The sequence below is a fragment of the Vanessa atalanta genome, chromosome 16, assembly GCF_905147765.1.
Source record: "Vanessa atalanta chromosome 16, ilVanAtal1.2, whole genome shotgun sequence".
Lineage (NCBI taxonomy): Eukaryota > Metazoa > Arthropoda > Insecta > Lepidoptera > Nymphalidae > Vanessa > Vanessa atalanta.
The window spans coordinates 2,121,753-2,143,342 of NC_061886.1; the positions used below are offsets into that span (position 1 = coordinate 2,121,753).

Below are 21,590 nucleotides of genomic sequence, written 5' to 3' on the forward strand. Positions count from 1 at the left end.
TTCTTCCAGACAAGTCAAAAGACTCGTGCAAGTGATATACAAACTCGTGTCATCGTGACGACGATTGACGGTTTAATATTTGGTTAACATTAAGGAATGTTTCAAACTAATTTATCAAATTTTATAAATATTTTTTTATATACGAAGATAAAATATTTTTATACATTAAGTAATCTAAATTCCTTTGTAGATCGTTTCGTACCTTTATATTTATCATTAATTCATACTTTATAAAACAAAGTTTCGCTGCGTCTGTCTGTCAAAAACTTCGAACGGATTTTCATGTGATTCCCAGCAATGGTTGCAGCGTTTCACGAGGAAGATATAAATGAATAATTAAATTCGGTTTTGTGTAAATTGTCTGAGAGACAATGATTGTTGAATATATCCGAAGAAATAATACCGACGGGGAGATTTAATGGCATTCATCACGTAAACCAATATAAACGTACGTACGTACGTATTACAATGTAAACGTATTATTTAAACTCTGTTTATAAACCTGTGCGAAAAAAGCCGAGATGGACCAGTGGTTAGAACATGTGCAGCTTAACTGATATTTGGGGGTTTTCATGTACTTATTTTATGTTTGTAATACATCTTGGCGGTTAAGAAGAACATCTTGAGGAGCCCTGCATGTGTCTAATTTCAACGAAGTGTCCACCACCCGCATTGAAGCGTGGTATAAACTGCAAACCTCCTCAAAAGGGAGAGGAGACCTTAGGCCGTTACAGGTTACCCGTGCGAAGCCGGGGCGGATAGCTAGTTTTAGACAATTACAAATATCATCTAGGTCATAATGACAATTAAAAATAATGTAAGATATAAATTGTTTTAATTCAAGCCTATTCTCTTTCCGATGGCATTCAGTAACAAAATATTAATTACACATTGTTACTTACCACAAAAGCCTTTTTACGTGATACGTTCGAAATTTATTGATCGTTTAACGACGCATTGTAATCAAGTAAATGTGAAATGTAACTTCAATTTAATATAAGTAGAGCATCGAGTTATTCAAAAATAAAATTAAATACTTTAATCAAAATCATCAAAATGTGTTTTCATCAATTTTAGATTCGGAATGTACATTCTACTAAGAAGAACTGGGAACTCAAAAATATATCTAATAAAAATTGTATGTGATGTAATCTATATATATATAAGCGAATTATCACTCACTGATTAATCACGAAATCTCAGAAACTACACCAAAAAACTTGAATTTGGCTGGTAGTTTTCCGCTGAGAATGGATTTTACGAAACTCCAACCCTAAGGGGGTTGAAACGGGGTTTGGATGTTTGTGTTTCTTAAATTTCACGCGGCATGAAAACAACCGATCAGATATATATTAGCGTAGTAAATTTTGTATTTAGAACGTTAATTGGTAGAAACATGGTAGCCTTGTGCTCTTGTGCCTGTAGTTACACTGGCTCACTCACCTTTCAAAGTGGAACACAAAAATACTGCTTGGCGGTACAATATATACCAGGTATTTTCCCAGGCGGGATTATTAAAGTCCAAACAAGTACACAGATCACTGTTTCCGTTCCGTAAGTTAAATTATGTTGATTTATTTAAATCATTACGTACAGATTTATAATTATAATAATGTTAGTAATTAATAAGTTAACTATAACACATAATACTATTTTTTGCAGTTGAAACAATTTGACGTTGGAGTACGAGCAAGACCCTATATTAAAACAACACCACCACCTCCTTTTTTTCTTCACTGGTGACAGGAGGACTGGTTCATGTTGCCCAGAGGATCGGGATTGTGGTTCAACGGGGATATGCTACTAACATTATGGCCACCATTCCACGCGGTCAAGATGTGTAGAAAAACTATTTTTGAAGTGAAAACTTCTTTAGCCGCGCTAGCCACTTTTTGGTAGGGGTATATCTTATTCGCGTAGCCGACATGCTTAATAGCATTAAATCTATAGGTATACAGCTTACGTATTGTGCAAAATTAGTACTGTATATATTTTGTGTTTTCGTTTGATTTGAATTTTTAATTTAAATATTATGAAATTTGAAAATTTTAATACTGAAAGTTCTATCGACAGTCCCGATAACTGTCAATATATATATTTTTTTAATTTATTACGAGTACCTAAATGATATTATCTATGAACTCAGTTACGATAACAAAATAGAGTAATTGCATTGGTATTACTTTTCGTTACTATTTAAAGTTGACAGATTACAAAGTAATTATGTTGAAAATCAATATAAATATAAACAAGGTTGTAAATATCCTACTATTGGGTCAAAAAATCTCATTTTCGAGGAGAATCTAGAACTCACTCCACCCAATACAGTTACACATATAAGACGAAGAAATTACTAAAAAGCAATCGCTTAATTCTATACTGTATCGTTCGATACACCGTCGATCAACGCTTGCTAGAATATGATATTACTTATATTTTAAAACGTCATCAATCATGATTGAAAATTTGTTAAAAAAATGCAATGTCCCTTTTTTCAAGATGGCGGACAAAATTCGGAGGAAAAGGTCGGCAATTTTAAGTTAAGCTTTTCTAAGCCTAGTCTACTCCCACTTATAGATGTCCCTACGTTTTATTCAAAGATCATTCTTCTCATTTAACGTGCACTTTTTTCGAATATTAGAATTTAGAAGGAAATAAAAATCCCTTTTAGTAGGATTAATAAATACATAATAATATATTAAAGATTTTATTTATAACAACATAACGTAGCACATATTATATTCATAAAACAAATATAATCATCAGAAAAATATAATTCACTTTCATTAGATGTTTAAAAGTAAGAATTAAAATAAAGTATATAAAGATTTTAATAAATAACTTAAGCATATGACTAGATTGTACATAGTTACTTTTATGTAAATCACTAGAATAATCTTGCTTAATATCAGAGAAATTTAAATAAATAATTATAATATATTTTCGAAATATATAATTTGTACATAGATTAATCTTCTTTATCTGCCCAGATGCTGTCGCCGTTCACTTCAGTCGTACCTCTGACGTATTTCTGGATGACTGGCAGCTTGTAAAGGTACACTGACAGTACAGAACCAGCGCATGCGCCGAGCCAATAGACCATTGCATGCTCCATCAAAGTATGACCTTCGCAGCCAGCTTTTAATGACGTAGCCAAGACTGGATTGAAGTAACCACCGGAATAGTCGAACGCTGTGACACAAAAAAATTAACATTTCACAATATAATCTAGTAAATACATATACTCGAAGATATGGCTGAGCAATTTCCATGAAAACATACATCTTCTTAATTTTATTTAACCTATAATTCATCGTAATACTTCCCAAAACATTATAGTTTGGTATTTAATATACACTAAATTGTGAATAGATGATAATTTAAAATAAAAGATTGTTAAAATAAATTTAATTCAGAATATGTGAAACTATAAACTCGACAAAAATATTGTAGGCACGCCTGGAAACTCATATGGTTCGACAAATGACTATCGAGATTTTATACCACAATGATTTTGTACAATAAAATATAAAGAAAATAATTTCAGTCGATGTTACTTTCATTTCTCGAAATCCATCCGTGCTTCTTATCGCCGAAGTACAGGATTGTAAACGTGCGATCAAGCGACTAGCGCCTAACCAGAATGATCCTTGTGTAACATTTAATAGAGAATCTAACAATGTTATAAAATATTAGGAAGCAGATACACTTCTATACTAAAACTATCAAATACAAATACCAGATATGCTATGTTCGATGAATTAAATTAAATACTTTAAAAGCTAGTATGTTACCTTGTCTTCTACTATCGTAAGTCAAACTACTGACGTCACTAAGATATATACATATATACAAAGATTATTAGTAAAGTCGTAAGTCAAAAGCTTAATGTTTACAAATACCATGCTCACTAATTAACGAATTAATAATAAAAATCGATTACGTATTATATTTTTTTAATACAAGACTTAGGCGAGTTGTAATAAATTTCGAGTTTGCTTTAAATCTGCTGAAATTTACATCTGGAATCAGTTCATCCTTTCCCTGAACATAGTTTCAAAAGGTCATGCCGCTTGGTCTCAAAAGGTCTTAGAAAAAAGTCTTTTTCAATAATATATTTCGAGAGCTTCGGCGAAGAAATTAATATTTAAATTTTCGATAGAAAACGTTGTACAAATTTCCTTTATACGTGAAAAGAAAAATCTTAGTATCATCAAAGAGGCATAACATGAAACGATTCCAGCTGTACAATTTATTAATAAACAAAGGTTATATCGCTTAAAATTCTCGACTAGCCTGTGGGATTTTGTTACAAATTAAATATAGACATGGTTAAGAGACATACATATAGTATTAAATACATATCCGAATCGAACGCAAAATCAAAAAAGAAATGACTGCTGATTTTGTTCAAAACCTATTTTACAAAATGAGGAGTTTTTTATGTATCACACTACTAAACTAATATCGAAAAAACTTATACGTTTCGTAGGCAAAATCTGTTGACGGTTTTTACTTATGTTTTATATATTAGCACGCTTGTCTATTAAATCAGTTTCGTCTCGTCTAAAATATATCTTCAAATAACATGTTTCTCATCGTCTGTAAATCATTATTTATTGCTCATAGATTATCTAGTTCGCTTTGAGCCTTCTTGATCATTACAGGGAGAAATATATGTGTTTACTTTATATATTGTTTGTATCAGACCATCATTTAAAATTAGGTTCTAACGCCAATATCCTTTTACCATTTCTTTTGCTACTAAAGTCAGTAGTACTGATAATTTGATCACTAGCTTATATTACAGTTGTAAGTTTTTAGAAAGGTACTAAAAAAATCATTCCAACGTTCAATTGTAACTCATAACAGCAGTGCTATTATGAAATAACTCACTCGTGAAATGGAAACTCATTTACGGTAATACGCGATTTGTATTGAATTGTACGTATACGTTAAAGCCGCAGATCACTGTCTGATATTCCACGATCTGTGTTCCGTGATAAGTTTAGAGATTTCTTATAAAATTGACTATCTGATTGACCCCATATGTGTAACGGGTGCCTTACATTTATTTAAAGGAAACGAATAAAAATTCTGTGACTATCAACCCGAGTATGGATCTCCATAAGAGGAATGGACGTTTGTGATAAATGTTTCTGTAATGATCTTAATTGTTAACAATTTATCCATCAATCAATCCGTATCGCTCTTAAAATAAAGTTCAATTTAGCAAAAATGCGTTTGATTCGGAATGCAAATCATTGAGTACCTTTTCCTACATGGACTTTGCAATAGACAGACACACTGAGGTCCGGATTAGCACTACTATCCTCATAGCGGTAGGTGAGTACCGTGTGCCTAGTGAGAACCCCTGGAAAAATTGACCCGTTAGTGTAATTTTAGGGTATGTTAGACTACTTGGAAACCAATAAAATATTAAAATGTCTAATTAGAAAGTTTTCTGCGATGGACTTTATACGGAATATTAAGTAAAATGCTGTAAATCTTGTCTGCTTATAAAATGTACTTTTAAAAAATTTAAAGTTTATGGCATTATTATAGAATAAAGACTTGGATTGGATTTTAATGGGACTTGAAAAAGTGACTGTTATTTATTCAATGTCAAAATTTAGCCTTTGTTCACAGATAAATAATTAAAATATTTCGAATGAATATTTAAATGTTTTTAGTCTATGTTTTTGTTAAAAGCCAGTAAATTCGTTTAAAATTTTGAAGATTAATTAATTAAATCATCAAAATACGTTCGCTAATTAACGTTTATTGTTTATCTTATAAAACGTAAATTGAAATGTTATTTGATATAACATTAATCCAAACACCTTTATTAATAACAGATTATAAAAAAAAGAAGAAATGAGATTTATGACTAAAAAACCCGATTTTTTTTCTTATAATCTCTTGAAAAAAGTCTATGTAGGAGAAATAAGGAAAGTCACTCAAAAGCCATAAATACCAAACGAAAAAATAGACTCACCGGCTACGACCAGAGAGGTGCCGATGAAAGAGTCGATAGCTGTGGAGTAACGTGGGTTGAGGTCGCTTAGTGACCTTGAAGCAAGCCTGCATAGACATGTAGCTACGCCTTCAACAATAGCTCCATATAAAGCTGGCACCTAAAATAAATAAGGCGAAAATTAGATATGAACCAAATTCAAAAAAAGAATGGGCTTATCAATTTTTTTCATGTTATTTTATTACCTTCGTCATTTATCAGAAATTAGATGAAAAAGCAAATTATAAAATTAAGATTTTATCACGTTTAAGTATTAAAAGTCCTCGATTAAAAATAAAACAAGTATCTAATAATGAATTAAATCGAAAAATTTTACGATGAAGTTTTCATCTCATATTAATTCTGAGAGCGAATACATTTTTGAAATACCTAAGTTCTTTTTTTAAATAACGTTGACTTTACTCTTCGAAGTAGACTCATCATTCTATTTTCAAAGTGCATATTAAAAAGAGAACAATTTAATAAAAAAATAAAAACTTTTGCTTGAAATAATATTCACATTATTTTCAAATCATTTTTCGTTGTTGCAAACACACGTTTTAGTATAAAAACATGCAAGCTTCCCAGAAAGTGATCGACTCTGGTTAAGATGGAATGCTATGGCTCTATAATACTCTACCTGAGCCTCATATTCTAAATTCAAAAAATCTTGAGTGCATGCTACATTCTATAAAACCATTTCGTTTGTGCCCTAACGGACTCTAAGCTTGCATCTATTAAAATGCAGCCTTGTCTGGAAAGGACTTATATAGCAACCAACGTAAAAACCAAAAGACTAAAATCTTTCGATTTGCATTTTGGTTGCGATATTTGTTAGAAAAACAAAAACATTGTTAATAAATACATATGAAATGAAAATATATTATTACACTGACTGTCTGCTATAGTTATGATTTTTTTTTTTTGTAATAATAAATATTGGACAACATCACATACATTACTCGGATTCCAATGTAAGTAGCTAAAGCACTTGTGTTATGGAAATCAGAAGTAACGACGGTACCACAAACACCCAGACTCAAAACAACGTAGAAAACTAATGAACTTTTTCTACATCGACTCGGCCGGGAATCGAAACCGGGACCTCGGAGTGGCGTACCCTTGAAAACCGGTGTACACACTACTCGACCAGGGAGGTCGTCATGAATAGATAGGCAGTCTGTAATCGTACACCACACATAAAACAATTAGAGAAATACTTATCATACACTTACACACTTACACTTATACACAAGTTTGTACAGTAAAGCAGCATGATCGCGTAATAGGGATTTCTTCCAAGCAACCCTAAGGTTAGAAAGCATTAAATGAAATGGCAGATGCAGCGAAAATCACGAATATTTTAAATATATACAGAACATATACATAATTAAATGTATCATATTTTTATTTTTAACTAAGTTTGTATTGATTACATATGTTAAAAGATTGCTTTAAACTTTATACAAGCCTGTCTGGGAAGGTACCACGTACACATCAGACATTCTATCGTCAAACAGAAATAATTGACATTGTCGTTCCGGTTTGAAGGGTGAGTGGCCTTGTAACTACAGGCATGAATAACATAATGACACATTGATTGTTTACCTATACAATTTTAATTATTAAAAAACCTTTAATTTGATTTAAAAAAAAACGTAAAACCTCACCCAAAATATTAAAATGTTAAAATTTACTCTACTGAGCTAGTTGTAATTTGTCTAACATTATGATAGCAAAATTTCTTGTGTTTAATATTGATCACGCAATATCACTTTTAAAAAAATATAATCAAAATCTGACTTCCATATTCAAATAACGAATCGTTTTGCTTACGGATTGAAGAAATTTCTCATTTACATTTTTCTTATTGAAAAATTCGTATATTTACGATACTCGTAGCCATATCCTTACAGAACCAATTATATCTTCGAATGCTCGAATGCCCTATAAAGTTTTACTAGCCGTAACCAAAACGGATCGTTTGTCGAACATAACCGAGTATAAGTCACAGAATAGGAATTACACTATTATTAATTGATATTTGTAACATTTCTAAGTAATTATAAATTATAGTAATAGTATTTTCAGTTGTCACAAACTAAATGAATAAATTAATTAAGTCGTTGATTATGAAAAAATATTTATTTAAATTAAATTAACAAGCAAAACGGCAGGCTAAAGCTAGTTATAGCGTAAAACATTTTATTAATTTTGAACATACTCATCTTAATACTGAAATATTTTTCGAGAGCTCTCAATTATGGAATGATCACTATAAGCCTCGTTCATTCGATGGAGGCTGTTGTAATTTAATTAAAACGCTCGAAAATTAAAACAAATTGACATAACGCTCTATTAAATCACTTTAAAATAATACGATAATGGAGCATTATTTCTTATTCGATTTGTCTTTGCTATACTATGAAACTATAATTTAAAAAAAAAAGTAACGCATTTTAAGTATGCCTCATACCTGTAAATCAGCCGTGCAGTCTTCAAAAGCTTTATTCTTGTGTGTCTCCGATATTTCCAATGCCCAATACATTTGTACATATTTAAACACTAATATCCCACCAGCTAACTCCGCCCAAGTCTTTATGAAAGCCTTACGAATGTCGCCTCTGCCTATAAATCGAAAAAATGTCGTTTAACAAAATATTTTACATTACATTGGGTATAAGGATTGGCTTTAGATGCTACATTCTTTGATACTCACATCGGGAATCATTGTAAGAGCCGTAGCAAAAAATGCTTAAGAGAACATACGTCACAAATATTCGCCCATATTTCCAAAAACGCCAATATTCCATTTACTGCAGAAACACTTGATTTGATTGCTATTGATGTCAAAGACGTAACTAAGTTAAATTAAAATCTACCGGTTTGTAATGGACATCGTATCGAGAGGAACCGACAAGAAACTTTTGTTACTCATTGTCTCAAATGTCTAACTGTCAACTTTTATCGAAAACGGCAACGACATTTTTTTATAATATTCGGCCATTATTTCTGACGTTGTATTATATTTTAATTAACAATTCTTACCTTCGATAATATCTTCGATGTGAGTGTAGGGACAAGCCGTTGCATCTCCCCAGTTCAGTGACCACCAGATCGTGAGAGCAAACAGGTATATGGCATATGTGGCCACACCAAAATTATCAGCAACTGAAAATATTGAAATATATCCATTACAAATATGTGAAAAGTAAATGTTTGTAATTATATTTTTATGTATCACTTATAGATAAAAAATCTATGTTTAAGAGAATGATTCGGACCGCGAAATAAGTGCTAGAAATCCCGAAATATATAAGTATTTTCAAAATATTTTCCTTTAGATAGAATGATTAAAAAGTTTAGTCTTATCCATAAACAAATACAAAGACGCGACAATTAATAGAAAGGAAACAATATTAATCGTGTACATAAAATACTAGAATCATTTTTATTATATTGATGTTACCAGAATAATAATTTTATTTTTTATTTAAATTAGGCAGACTGACTGATATGTTAAACTAGAATGTGTTTATTGATTAGTCATTCATTCAAGCAGCAAACGGACAACTAATCGAAATTCAGAGAGTATCTTTGGCTACTTATATATAGTTAATAATCTACTAATTTTCTCCTCCAATTGACCTTTTAACTAAAACTAGGAATGGCTATAACTTCGGATCAAGATTGAAACTATGATCTTTGTCAGTCAAACAGTCATATGGGCTCTATAACAAATATAAATAAACTAACCTAACTTAACAACCTTGGGAATTAAGATACTATGTCGCTTGTGCTTGTAAATACACTAGTACATTGACAATTCACCAAAAAACAACAATATTCAGTATTGCTGTTGAGAATATGTGATGAGTGGGTGGTACTTAACCATACAGGATTGCACAAAGACCTGCCACAATGTATCAATTATAGACCTTTGTATTATTTAAGATTCTTATTTGGTGGTAACATAAATGGTCATTAACAGTTAAAAAGTAAAGTAACAGCCTGATAATTTTTCACTGCTGAACCAAGGTCATCTGTGCTTTTTGAGGTGAATATTCGGAATATATTCCACTATGTTGGTCCAATTCGGCTGGATAAACATGAAGCAGATTTTCATTCGATACATGCAGTTTTCCTCAGGATGTTTCACCGTTGAGCACGAAATTAATTACGAATTCAAATTAAGCACAACAAAATTGAGTGGTGTATGTTCAACCTATTGGGCCATATAAGATATGTCATTCTGTATTTAGCGGTATTTATTCAGATGGTACATCTAATGTTTAAAAAAAACTAACGCAAAAATATCGTTATTTTATCACAATCCTCACCAATAATAAGTTCGAAGCAGCATCCGCACAACTCAGCAGCTGCTATCGCCTCTTCCAGCAGCAGCCTTATGAACGGTTCTTTGATCGTTTTTTGTACTAGCCGCCTCGCGCAGTGCGCCAGTAAAGAGGTCAGTAAGATGAATAGCGTGGACACCACGAGAGGTGCGAAAGTGACCTTGTTTACCTGGAAAGAGGAAAGATTTTTGTTAATATTTTATCTACTATTACACTGAAATGGCTGACGTGTAGTGTTGTACTTGGATTCAACTTTATTGAATTCTTTTTCTCACTCGACATCATTTTATATTGTCAATTTTAGTTATATTATATAATGGTAATGAAAAGGTTAACATTTTCTACATGTTTATAAAAATGTTGCTTTTCGAATGTGTGACGAGCATATGGTCCACCTGGTGGTAAGTGGTCACCGCCATACAGATAATGGCGCTGAAATATTAACCATTCCTTATATTTCCAATACGCCACCAACCTTTGGAACTAAGATGCTATGTTTCTTGTGCCTTTAATTACACTGGCTCACTCACCCTTCAAACCGGAACACAATACTGAGTTGCCGGTACAGTATCTGCTGAGTGGATGGTACCTACCTAGAAGGGCTTATACAAAGCCCTACTACCAAGTGAAGTTCCTTTGTCAACTATTTAAGTAATACAATGTTATATTCGACTATGAATTTAGTAATGTTTAAGAATATGAACCATTTTGGTATATTTTTTTAATGTTTTATTTGTACCTCCACAGACATGTTCTTCGTGCCTTTGGTGTATCTTAACTTATAATTTGTATTTTTTATTTTATTTTTGTGTATATTTTATTGATATAAGTTTTTACAGTTCAATTAAACGACCAATTTCAAAATTAATCTAGCAAATTACAAAATCATATTCTATAATTAGTGCTTCTCCATATTTCAATGCATTTAGGGTATGTATGAGCCACTCGGGTAGATACTCTAGCTTAATCCAATAAACGTATCATGGTTGATCAATTTTTGAATTGTCAAAGGCATATATTGCATATCTAACACTCGAACATGTCATGCTAATCACATTTAAGACGTACCTAGTCTACTGGATAAAATTATCGAGAATAGTTTTGTATCCAAGGTTAGATCCGCCACCTTCTCATAACGCAACATTAATCCGCTTCGAAAACTAAGATACGGAGACTGACCAGGGTACCCGTGATAATCACGATGTCATCAGGTAGGTTACAATAGTTTTCAATATCGGTAGAACTTCAAAGTGTTGTAATTCATGTTCCAAACTAGACTGCCAGGCTCTATCGGCAGATTTATTTCGTCACATACTTTTAAAGACCTAAATATCTAGTACAGAATTAAATTGAAGACATTCATTTAACTTAGAGTGAAACCATTCTTTTGGACTGTGTGAGTCATATTTTGGAACGAATAGGAAAAGTTTAAAGAGTAAATAGATAGACCAATTTTAAATCTACTTTTTTCAGTAGCTGTGAGCTGATAATAACTGTTAAATATTGCTTATAATTCTTTGTTTCTTAGAGTTGTGATATAGTTATCTATCGCGTAGAATGTATTTTAGTACGCTTCTAAGAGTCTGCTTGTTTCTAAGCTATTGTCAACGGTTGACAATTCATAAGAACTTTTAGAAGTTAACATATTTGAATACGAATAATATGATTTTATTGATTTGAGACGTAAAGTGAAATTATTATATAAGTCTCAATAAACAGACTATTTCACGCAGATTATCTGGTTTTATGGTTCCATTAATCGAACAAATTCTCTAACTTTAAAAAAAAGGAGCTGCAAATACATTGATGGCCTAAAGTTACACTTAAAACATTCTGTAAATTAAGTGAATATATTAAAACTAAACGTGGCGTTACCAAGTAATATATTGTTTACAAGCACTTTCGAACTATATGGTATAGAGTAACGATCTATTTTATTTGAACAAACACGTTCATATATTAGCTGTAAACATTCAAATAGCTCTTGCATAGAATGCGCTTCGAAATGAGTTAGTGCTTCAAAATAACTCATAAACGTCCATTTTATAGTACCTACTTGTATAACTTAGTCTGTTATATCGTTTTCGAATTAATGTGCTTTACGAACGAATTAAATTGTTAATTTTATTGTATATTAAGCATAAATGTACACAATATATGTGGAATTAGTTGTCGTCCACCGCTTTACTCGCATTTAATGGTAGGTCCACACAACACGGACTTGGCACAGACTTCTATTGAATTATGTCTGTGCTACTTAGCAGCGCAGACAAAAGGCGGTGTATTGCAAAAGTCTGAGCTATTCATGAAAGTTGAAAGTCTGTGCGTATTATTTGGAGCAAAAGTATTAAGATTCAGCCCAAGGTTTATCAATGTAAACGAATTTCGTATGAAATGAACTACTTATGGATTTTAATTTTAATTAAGGAAAGCTTTGAAGGTTGACAAGTGCGAGTAAACTACGTGTTATTTAACTCAGAACTTAAAGTAGGTATGATGAGTAGAATCAAAATGGCGCAGAGGCACTACGTGAATGACTTTTAGCTGGTTCAAACACCGACAGCCACCACTGAAACCTTATATGCATAATTCGTAGGGCCGGATTTAATGGGATTGAGGCCCTAGGACAAAACAAAGTGAGGGCCTGATTTTTGATTAATTATAATAGATTATCTATTATAAAAATAAATAAACAATGACATTTGAAATGTTTCAAAAAATATATTTTACTACTACTTTTTTTCTTTATTATATTTTTGTAAGTTTTTTCTTCATTGACAGAACGGATTTTATTTTATCTATAAATGTATCATAATATGGAGGCCCCTTGCTTGTAGAGGCCTCGGGGTTCACCTGTTGCCCTCCCCTAAATCCTGATAAAATTTATCTCATGCTCATCGTTGACGTTACTTTTTGTTTTTACGACTAGATTCAATCTCGCAGTTTTTATGCTACTCCAGTTTTTATGCTAATGATTCTGATTATTATTGTAATTTAGTTAATTATGTTGTTCTATTTTTAGTAATCTATATTAATATTATAAATCCGAAAGTAACTCTGTCTGTCTGTATTATACCACTGAACCTAATCAAACGAAATTTGATAAGAAGCAAGAAAGAACCCCAAGGAAGTATATACGCTACTTTTTATACCTAAAACTTAGTAAAACACGCGGTCAAAGTCGCGAGCGAAAACTAGTCATTTATATATCTACAATAACATACTATTATACAGCAGGCTCAACTTCAAGGGTAGATTTCTATAGAGTACCGGGCATTGTCCTTTGAGTGGTATGTAAATTCATGGTGTAGTTTGTTTTACGATATTGCAAGAAGGCTTTTGCCATTTCATGCCAAAAATTGTTTTTACGCCTAACCATAAAGGTTAACTTTCCGCGTTCATGACGCTAGATGAAGCGCTGAGTACTGGCGGTATTGTTGGATATATTTAACTGAAAGAACTGCCTTAGCGTAGTTATCCTTAAGGCGTTACGTGCCTTAAAAAGCACTTAAACCCATTGATCTTATGCTTAAACTATCCAGTCTTGTTGGATCGCTTGGTGGTAGGGCTTTTTAGGCCCGTCTAGATAGATATTACCTTTATCATCATACATACTCCCGCCAAGCAGCAAGTAGTATTGTTGTGGTCCAGTTTTCAGTCCAGTGGGTGAGTGAGCCAGTGTAATTACAGGCACAAGGAACATAACATTTCAGTTCCCAACTTTTTTGGCAGCTAGGTAAAGTAAGAAAATGCAGTATGTTGTGCATTATAATATCTATCTGCAATTCCCAATTGAGAATGGCCGCTGCGATTAAAACTACTCAGAAGAACATTATCACCATCATGTGAATATGGAAGACTTTCATCTGATATCTTATTTTCTATTAAATAATCGCGTAAAATCAGCTTTCATAATCATGTCCAAATAATGAAATAAAAAGCACATTAGGACCGACTCGTAGCAAATATTCCGATTTGATGGATTCGCGTTTAAATTTCGTGTCAGTCCACACTTGTACAAACTGTGCGAGTACAACAGTCTGACAGATGGACAGACGTGATTAAATTATAAGGATTCCTCGTTTGTTTGCCTCTCATACGGAAATGGGATGTTATATAGTTGGTTAAATACTGCACCGCAAATTATGTCAGACATATAAACAAAAGAAACAAAAAATACTCGATTGGAATATAATAAATAACAAATGCAATTAAAGTTTTTTTTTTTATGTAATAAGTAGGCAGGCGGGCAAATGGGCCACCTGATGGTAAGTGGCCACCACGACCCATAAACATTGACGCCGTATAAAAACATAATAATTCCTTACATTTCCAATGCGCTATTTTGGCCCTAGTACCTGTAGTTAACTCATCCAAAACACAACAATACAAGAAAGTATTTCTATTGCTAGTATCGTATGAGTGTGTGTTACATACCCAGATGGGCTTGCACAAATACATACTCGCTGGTAGTGCACCAGCGAGTATGTATTTCCATTAATATTTTTACCAAAACTGTTACGTTAAAATTATTACAAAGTTTATTTGAAACTTCTTATAATGATTATTACACCAACATCGTCACTATTTACGCAGTACATTGAAGAAAATAAATAACATTCTGTAAATACCCCACTGCTGGACTAAACCCTAGTTACTCCCTAGTAACTCCTCGTTTTGAGGAGAAGATTTTGAACTTATTACAACACGCTGCTCTTCATCGGCAGATTAACATCAGACGGATACGAGTTTCCTTACGATGTTTTTCATCATATTGTATCTGTCATTGACGTTCGTTTAGCTTCTAAGGTGGTCGCTGAAAATCAGCATTCAGCTTCTTCTTTTTGTGTCGACAATGCTGTGCAGAAATCTTATTATTATGAGTGTCGTATTTTTTTATATATATTTTTTGTGTAGCAGTGTCTGTGACATATAATAGTTATTTTAAATTCAATAAAATTCAAATCAATTTCCTAAAATCTTCATTAATGGTCGAATTTCGAACACACAAATCGAAACAAATCAAATGTGTATTATTCAAGTAAACTGTACAGTAAATCATTTCAAGTCTATCGTTTCGGAAAGCCGTTTCGCATGTTGCTCTTTCGTTCAATTAGTTCACTCGTAAATATAAATTATTATTCTTAAGCAGCCGTATTCCGTATTTACTATTTGGATACAAACGTGTAATCCCTCTTTCTATTTGTTCTAGCGTTACGAATTTCAATTCAACGCCTAACTCTAGCTAGTATTATGTAGTCTCTACAGAGCCAAGTTGTCAAATCGAATTTGAGTCAGAAAATGTTTACACATCAATTCGACGGTTGACGTATATTTTGCGAGTTATACGGATGTTGAGTCTGTCCTAATGTTGAATAATTTATCATTATATTATATAAGCTTGACAGCTTACAAGATTGCGTTACAATATTGAAAAATATTATGACTTTACACAATGCTTGTATTATGATATAGGTTAGGTACATTTCTATTTTCCGAATGAAACAAATGAAAATTCCTTACAGAAAGATCGAGATTTTTTAACAGACATAGCTAATAAAAATACATAAAATCTCGATCCAAATATAAAAATCGAAAGTAATTATTTTTATATCATAGTACATATTTTTTTCAATGTAATTTGGCTCACCTATTCGATATATCAAAATTTTTAAAGCAGTTTTATTAGATAAGGACAGAGATATAACTCGGTCATGTACTGATTATTTTTTTATTATTTGGACATATTCAATATAAACATGTAGCAATACTGACAACAAATAATACAGAGTCAGAGTCAGAGTCTGCTGACTCTATTGTCAGTATTGTCTGAACTGACTCAAACAAGGTATATACCTTATTTGAGCCAGAGCTTGCTCCACCTCGCTACTCGAATGGGGGTTGGTGACCCATGAAGCATAATTTCATCCGAAAAATACAGAATTCCTCACAACATTTTTCTTCACGAGAAATAAATCACACGAAAATAAAGCGCTTATCCGGATTAGGTGTCGATCTCGATAAAAACCTATGTTTATTTTAACTAGGTTCTTAGAAAAAAGTAAACTAAACTTCACGTATTATTAAACGTCATATTAAAAAAAAAAACAAATACCAACACGAAGTATGTATGTATGTTTATGATAAATCACGATGCATTTAACAATTTTTAGTTTCGTTACTTGACGTATTAATTAAATCATTAACAATTTTAGATTAATAGGATATAACATAGTCCATAACCTCATATGTTAAAATACAAACATATATAACATTAAACACATATACAGCTAAAATTATAAGCCTCATTTTGTTTCGCTGTAGTCGGTTAAAGTCTATAGTCATGTAAAGTATAATTAAAAGAAAATAAAATAGTAATTATCAGAAAGCAGTTAGTACTACCGTATGTTTACAAGGAACAACCGTTCAAACCCAGTTCCCTAGACGGTTCTGAGAATTGGTAGCGAATACACCACAGAATATACGCTCGATACAGATTATATTTAAAATTCAAATAAAATATAAGTATCATAAACGTGACATGACTTTTTTTTCAGCTACGATTATTTTTTTTTTATTTTTGGATTTATTCATTTGTAATAATTATTTTTCTTATATAACAAAAATAATAGTATAGTTTTCCATCACAGTAATTTTATTGTCTATGTATTTTTGACTTTCTCATTTGTTTATCGGTCTGGGTTAAGAACCCAGTTCGGGATGAGTTTATAAGTTTTTTTTGTTAAAAAAATTTCAGTCACAGCCTGAAGGCTAAACTTTTTGTCATCATATCTCGAACGAAATCGTTTGAGTCGATATTATTATTACCAAAAACACTAGCATTTATTTTTAGACAAATTTATTTGGAACTGATGATTATATGATATTTTAAAGACCGATTTTGACCATTGGCAATTATGTGAGCTGAAAATCTTATAGGATACGACCGGAAATAGTATGGTCGCAGGACGCTTCACGTGCTTTCCAGGGCACGTAAGTGTAAACACTTCCACCACGATAAACTCTATAAAATTTAAAGTTACCTGTTAGTTTTGCACAAATATTTTATTTTCACATACATTTTAACACTACTAGTACCCATTAAGAAATTGTAAGAACATGACGTAAGATATAGTGGCCGGTTGCCAAGGATACGTTTAAAATAAACAACAATAACACTTTTAATATGAACCTCTATTTACTCTGTGTATTTTCATTTCATTCACTTGAAATACAATGAAATCATATCCGTATCCAGAACGAGAGACCGAATAAAGTTAGTTCTGTAGCCTGTTCCATTAGGAATAAAGATAAGCAAGTACATAACCGATGCGACTTACCAATAGATCTGTTATATTACACACTAAAAACACTTAATATATCTGTTTTATTGTAAAACATTATTCCTCTATTATTATATTTAATATAACAATAATTGCAGCTCGCCCCCCCTCCTATTTTGACGCCCTAAGCCTCTGCCCCATTGCGCGACTCCTAACGTCCGCTCTATATATACAGTATATCATTTGAGATATTTTGAAAAACTACTTACGTTGAGATTCTAAGGTGTGTCCGGTTACTGACTAGCGATATGCCTTCAGCCTCGCGCAGGTGCAATGCTGATACTAAATATACCACAGAATGTCTTACAACGTTCACAGTTTTTTCAGTCATTAGACAGTACAAAACGCGTTTGCAATGTAAGCGCAAAAAAAGTGGTTTCTCTACTATATTGTGCATGTATTATACATATATAAACCTTCCTCTTAAATCAATCTATCATTATATATATATAAAAAATATATATATATATATTTTAAAAAATCGCATCAAAATCCGTTGTGTAATTTTAAAGATCTAAGCATACATAGGGACAGAAAGCGGTAAGCGACTTTGTTTTATTCTATGTAATGATAAGTAATCATTATTCTCTGAGTCACCATTGTCTTCAACTGCATTTCGAGATTGTTCTTACAGTCTAGCTCTCCAACACACACGTCTTAATCATTTCCAGCTTACATTCCCTCTATGTTCAAGACAGTTCAAAAACTTGTATATTTCACGCTACAAATGCATTACTTTGATAAATTACACAAAAACGCAGAAACGGATGTTGTTTAAGTTATGGATCGTACGCTTGCTCATGACGCGTTTCTTTTTAAAATACTTTTAATCTCGACTCTCAAGTAACGAGTTGAAATCTTGAAACGGAATACGTATATTTTAATAAAAATTTTACATCAGAAATGACTGTATACTTAAAACTGTATATATTAATAGAGTAAGCCAAGTTTTGTTCCTGTGATTATGAGATGATAGCTGCACGTAAAATATCAGTCATATTTTGAAGAGCCTCAGATGTGTAAAAAATTAAAAAGGATTCTTGATTTAAATTTACAAAATTGTCACTTTAACAAATAATTAATTTTAGAGAGCGGAAAAAGTTACTGGCCGGGTAGAGACCGGCGCTATGGCTGTTTAAAAAAACAAACATAAAACGTGCGAACAGACGTCGTCATTGAACAATGAAATTAAATCAAAACAAAACCCGTCGGAGGTTTCGAAATTTATAATAACCTGTTAAAGCTATTGCGATCCACTAGTATATATTTATCTATATAATTATTGAGGATTGGTCTTGTTTTAATGCATATGAAAACACTGATACACCAATAAAAATTACATAGAAAATGCAGGTTTTAGTATGTGATGTAAGTATATAAGCAAATGTGCTTTGGAATTGAATTTTATGTTATTGTACCGTTTCATAAAGCGTTTCTTTGAATGCATTGACCTCAGGATCTTTCATTCCGATTTGAAAATATATTTTGCATTAGATAAACTATGCTCTAAGGAAGGTATATTGGTGTCATCTTGATCGATTTCTGACCAGGCAACTACGCAGGACATATTGTCGTGCACAAGTATGTGCCCAAACACAGATACACTATCTATCATTCTCATAATGCGATGGGACGGCAATGTGCCGAAATGCACTCTCTGAATCATTAAAATTCGTCCAAATAGATCATTAAAAGTAGGAAGAGGCTTTAGGATGTAGTTAAAAAACGTAGTTTCATTTTTGAACTGTTTTTTTAATTCACCTATTAATGTTTAAAAAGTTCCTGCTGAAAACTCAACATTTTGTTTAACGTCTTCTTATTACTCTTAAAAACCCTCGCATTGGTTCACGTCAGCTTCTTGTACGAAGACTGGACGCTAACTCATTGGAGCCGACCGGTATATTTGAGAAAACGCACGTTCAGTCGCCATCACCCATTAAAACAGACGGTTCGTCTTGGTAAGAACTGCTACGGCTTATTGTGTGTGGGAAACGTTATCTATGCCATTAACTTTATGCGATTAACTTAAATGACGAACACATATGCGTATTCTGTTCAATAATGGACACAAGTTAGACTAACTATATTTTTTTTCCAAGCCGTATTTTTATCTGTATTGGTGACCGCATCAGTTTTCAAATTTTTCACCGTAGACTAACTAAAAATGCCACTTCAGCAGTATTGAAATTACTAGAGTACTTGTTTCGTTGATTCTATTATTATCGTAATAATACTAAATCATTGACGCAAGACCAAAAACCAAACCATAAAAACATTACATACAAGAACTGAGAAAGAAAAGAGTGAATAAATGGACCAAGAAAAATATAATTAAAAAACATATACTAAAATGAACGTAAGTAAAAGAATTTGCCTTCCCTTTTGACATCTCAAAACTGACTGACCATTGATAAATGCGTTCTCTTAACAAGCAGATAAGTTAGGTCGTTAGTTAGTTCGGTTAACCGATGATGATATAGAAGGTGAATACTTTTGTGGGAAGTCGCATGGGTTGCCATATTGGCGCCATCTTATATAAAAAAGGTATGGGCCGAAATCGCGGAATAAGTTGAATCACTTAAACGAAAATATAATCTTGATTTCAGATATTTTTTTTGATGAAGAAAAAAAATTTCTACATTATTATAATTTTTATTTGAAAATATTTTTTTATATCAGAATAATAAAACGTTAAAAAATGAAATATATCTAAATATAAATCTATTAAACTGGCAATAAAAAACGCTTTAACTTATTTTTTTACATTAAAAAGCGAACATCTAAATTGCGCTTTCAGCAAATTACTTAATTAACCATAACAAAAGTTTTATTTTATAATCTATAAGTGTATAATATTCCATTAAAAAAAAATATATTTTACATGTTCGGCTTTTTTAATACTTGCAACATTCGTCCTGCTTAAACGTTTAGTTTGTACGTAGCGATATAATTTGTATGCATGAAAGCAGATTATTTTCGTACAAGGCTTTGACCGTGAATCAAATTGTAACTGTGTGAAGGAGTATATTTAGATCCACTAATCGTTTTATAATAAATATTAAAAATGTACCTAGAAAACCTTAATTAAAAATTTTTCCATTTTTAATAATAAAGACATAAATTATTATTAATTATCTGGTCAAACGAATTAACATAAAATTATTAAGAATATTTGTATCAATAAGACAGCTGTTTCAATAAACAGCTACTTATATCAATGATATGGAAAAGGTTAAATAACATTAAAATATTAAAAAAGGTTAAAAATATGATTCATATTATTATTTAATGTTCTGTTAGAGGTTAGTAGCGGATATTAAAATTCCCTTCGATGTCCTACTAATAACTAATATAATTTTAATTTCGAAGTTCACAATATACGTATCAGAATTATTAAATTAATTTAGAAAGCAAATTTTTAAAAAGGGATATTATTAATATTCGACAAGTTCGAAATTCAAAGCGTGAACTTACCCTAACGACTACTTTCAAAAATATCCCCAAAACGTCAATAGTGAACTTCATATTGTTGGGGTTATCTTGTACTTCGAAAATTGAAATTCACTTCGTTTTTCACATCACAGACTGGAAACAAACATTTTATTAGGGTACAAGCGTATCAATCCATTATAGAACTGGCAGTGAAAAGTATTTCTAGTGTTCTATTTTTAGCACAAAACTAGGGATGTTACTTACCATGATAAATCCCCGTGGTCCGGGATAATCGTCACCCAGCTACGGGATTTCGGAAAATTCGCGATGGTAAAAAATATAATACGTGCTACGTTTGGTTTTTATTGAGCGAACGGTGGGTGTGCGCGCGCGCATCGCGAGGCCGTAACCCGGTCTTAATTTAGACGCGAACGACACTCAACT

General features: G+C 32.0%; 1 protein-coding gene across 3 annotated transcripts; it reads right to left on the reverse strand.

Annotated features, from left to right (window-relative positions):
• Nucleotides 1-2,888: 2,888 nt before the first annotated feature.
• Nucleotides 2,889-21,579, reverse strand: LOC125069714 (aquaporin-11). 3 transcript variants are annotated; one of them, XM_047679265.1, is made up of 8 exons: nt 21,411-21,579; nt 21,189-21,299; nt 10,357-10,540; nt 9,065-9,187; nt 8,493-8,644; nt 5,999-6,137; nt 5,273-5,374; nt 2,891-3,192 (listed from the first exon to the last, which is right to left on the reverse strand). In XM_047679265.1, exons 2-8 carry the CDS (start codon nt 21,237-21,239, stop codon nt 2,969-2,971), a joined length of 975 nt encoding a protein of 324 aa, XP_047535221.1. In that variant the 5' UTR covers nt 21,240-21,299; nt 21,411-21,579; the 3' UTR covers nt 2,891-2,968. The 3 variants fall into 3 exon arrangements, with proteins under 3 accessions (XP_047535222.1, XP_047535221.1, XP_047535223.1); XM_047679266.1 differs by lacking the exon at nt 21,189-21,299 and having other exon boundaries at nt 2,889-3,192; nt 21,411-21,564; XM_047679267.1 differs by lacking the exon at nt 5,273-5,374 and having other exon boundaries at nt 2,896-3,192; nt 21,411-21,578.
• Between the last annotated feature and the right edge of the window lie 11 nt (nt 21,580-21,590).

Excerpts from the sequence above, each read along its gene's own strand:
- LOC125069714 (XM_047679265.1), bottom strand. The coding sequence starts at position 21,239 with ATGAAGTTCACTATTGACGTTTTGGGGATATTTTTGAAAGTAGTCGTT. Across the intron at positions 10,541-21,188 it reads TTTTGAAAGTAGTCGTTAGG|GTAAACAAGGTCACTTTCGC; the intron begins GTAAGTTCACGC and ends TCCTCTTTCCAG. Across the intron at positions 8,645-9,064 it reads CATCGAAGATATTATCGAAG|GCAGAGGCGACATTCGTAAG; the intron begins GTAAGAATTGTT and ends TTCGATTTATAG.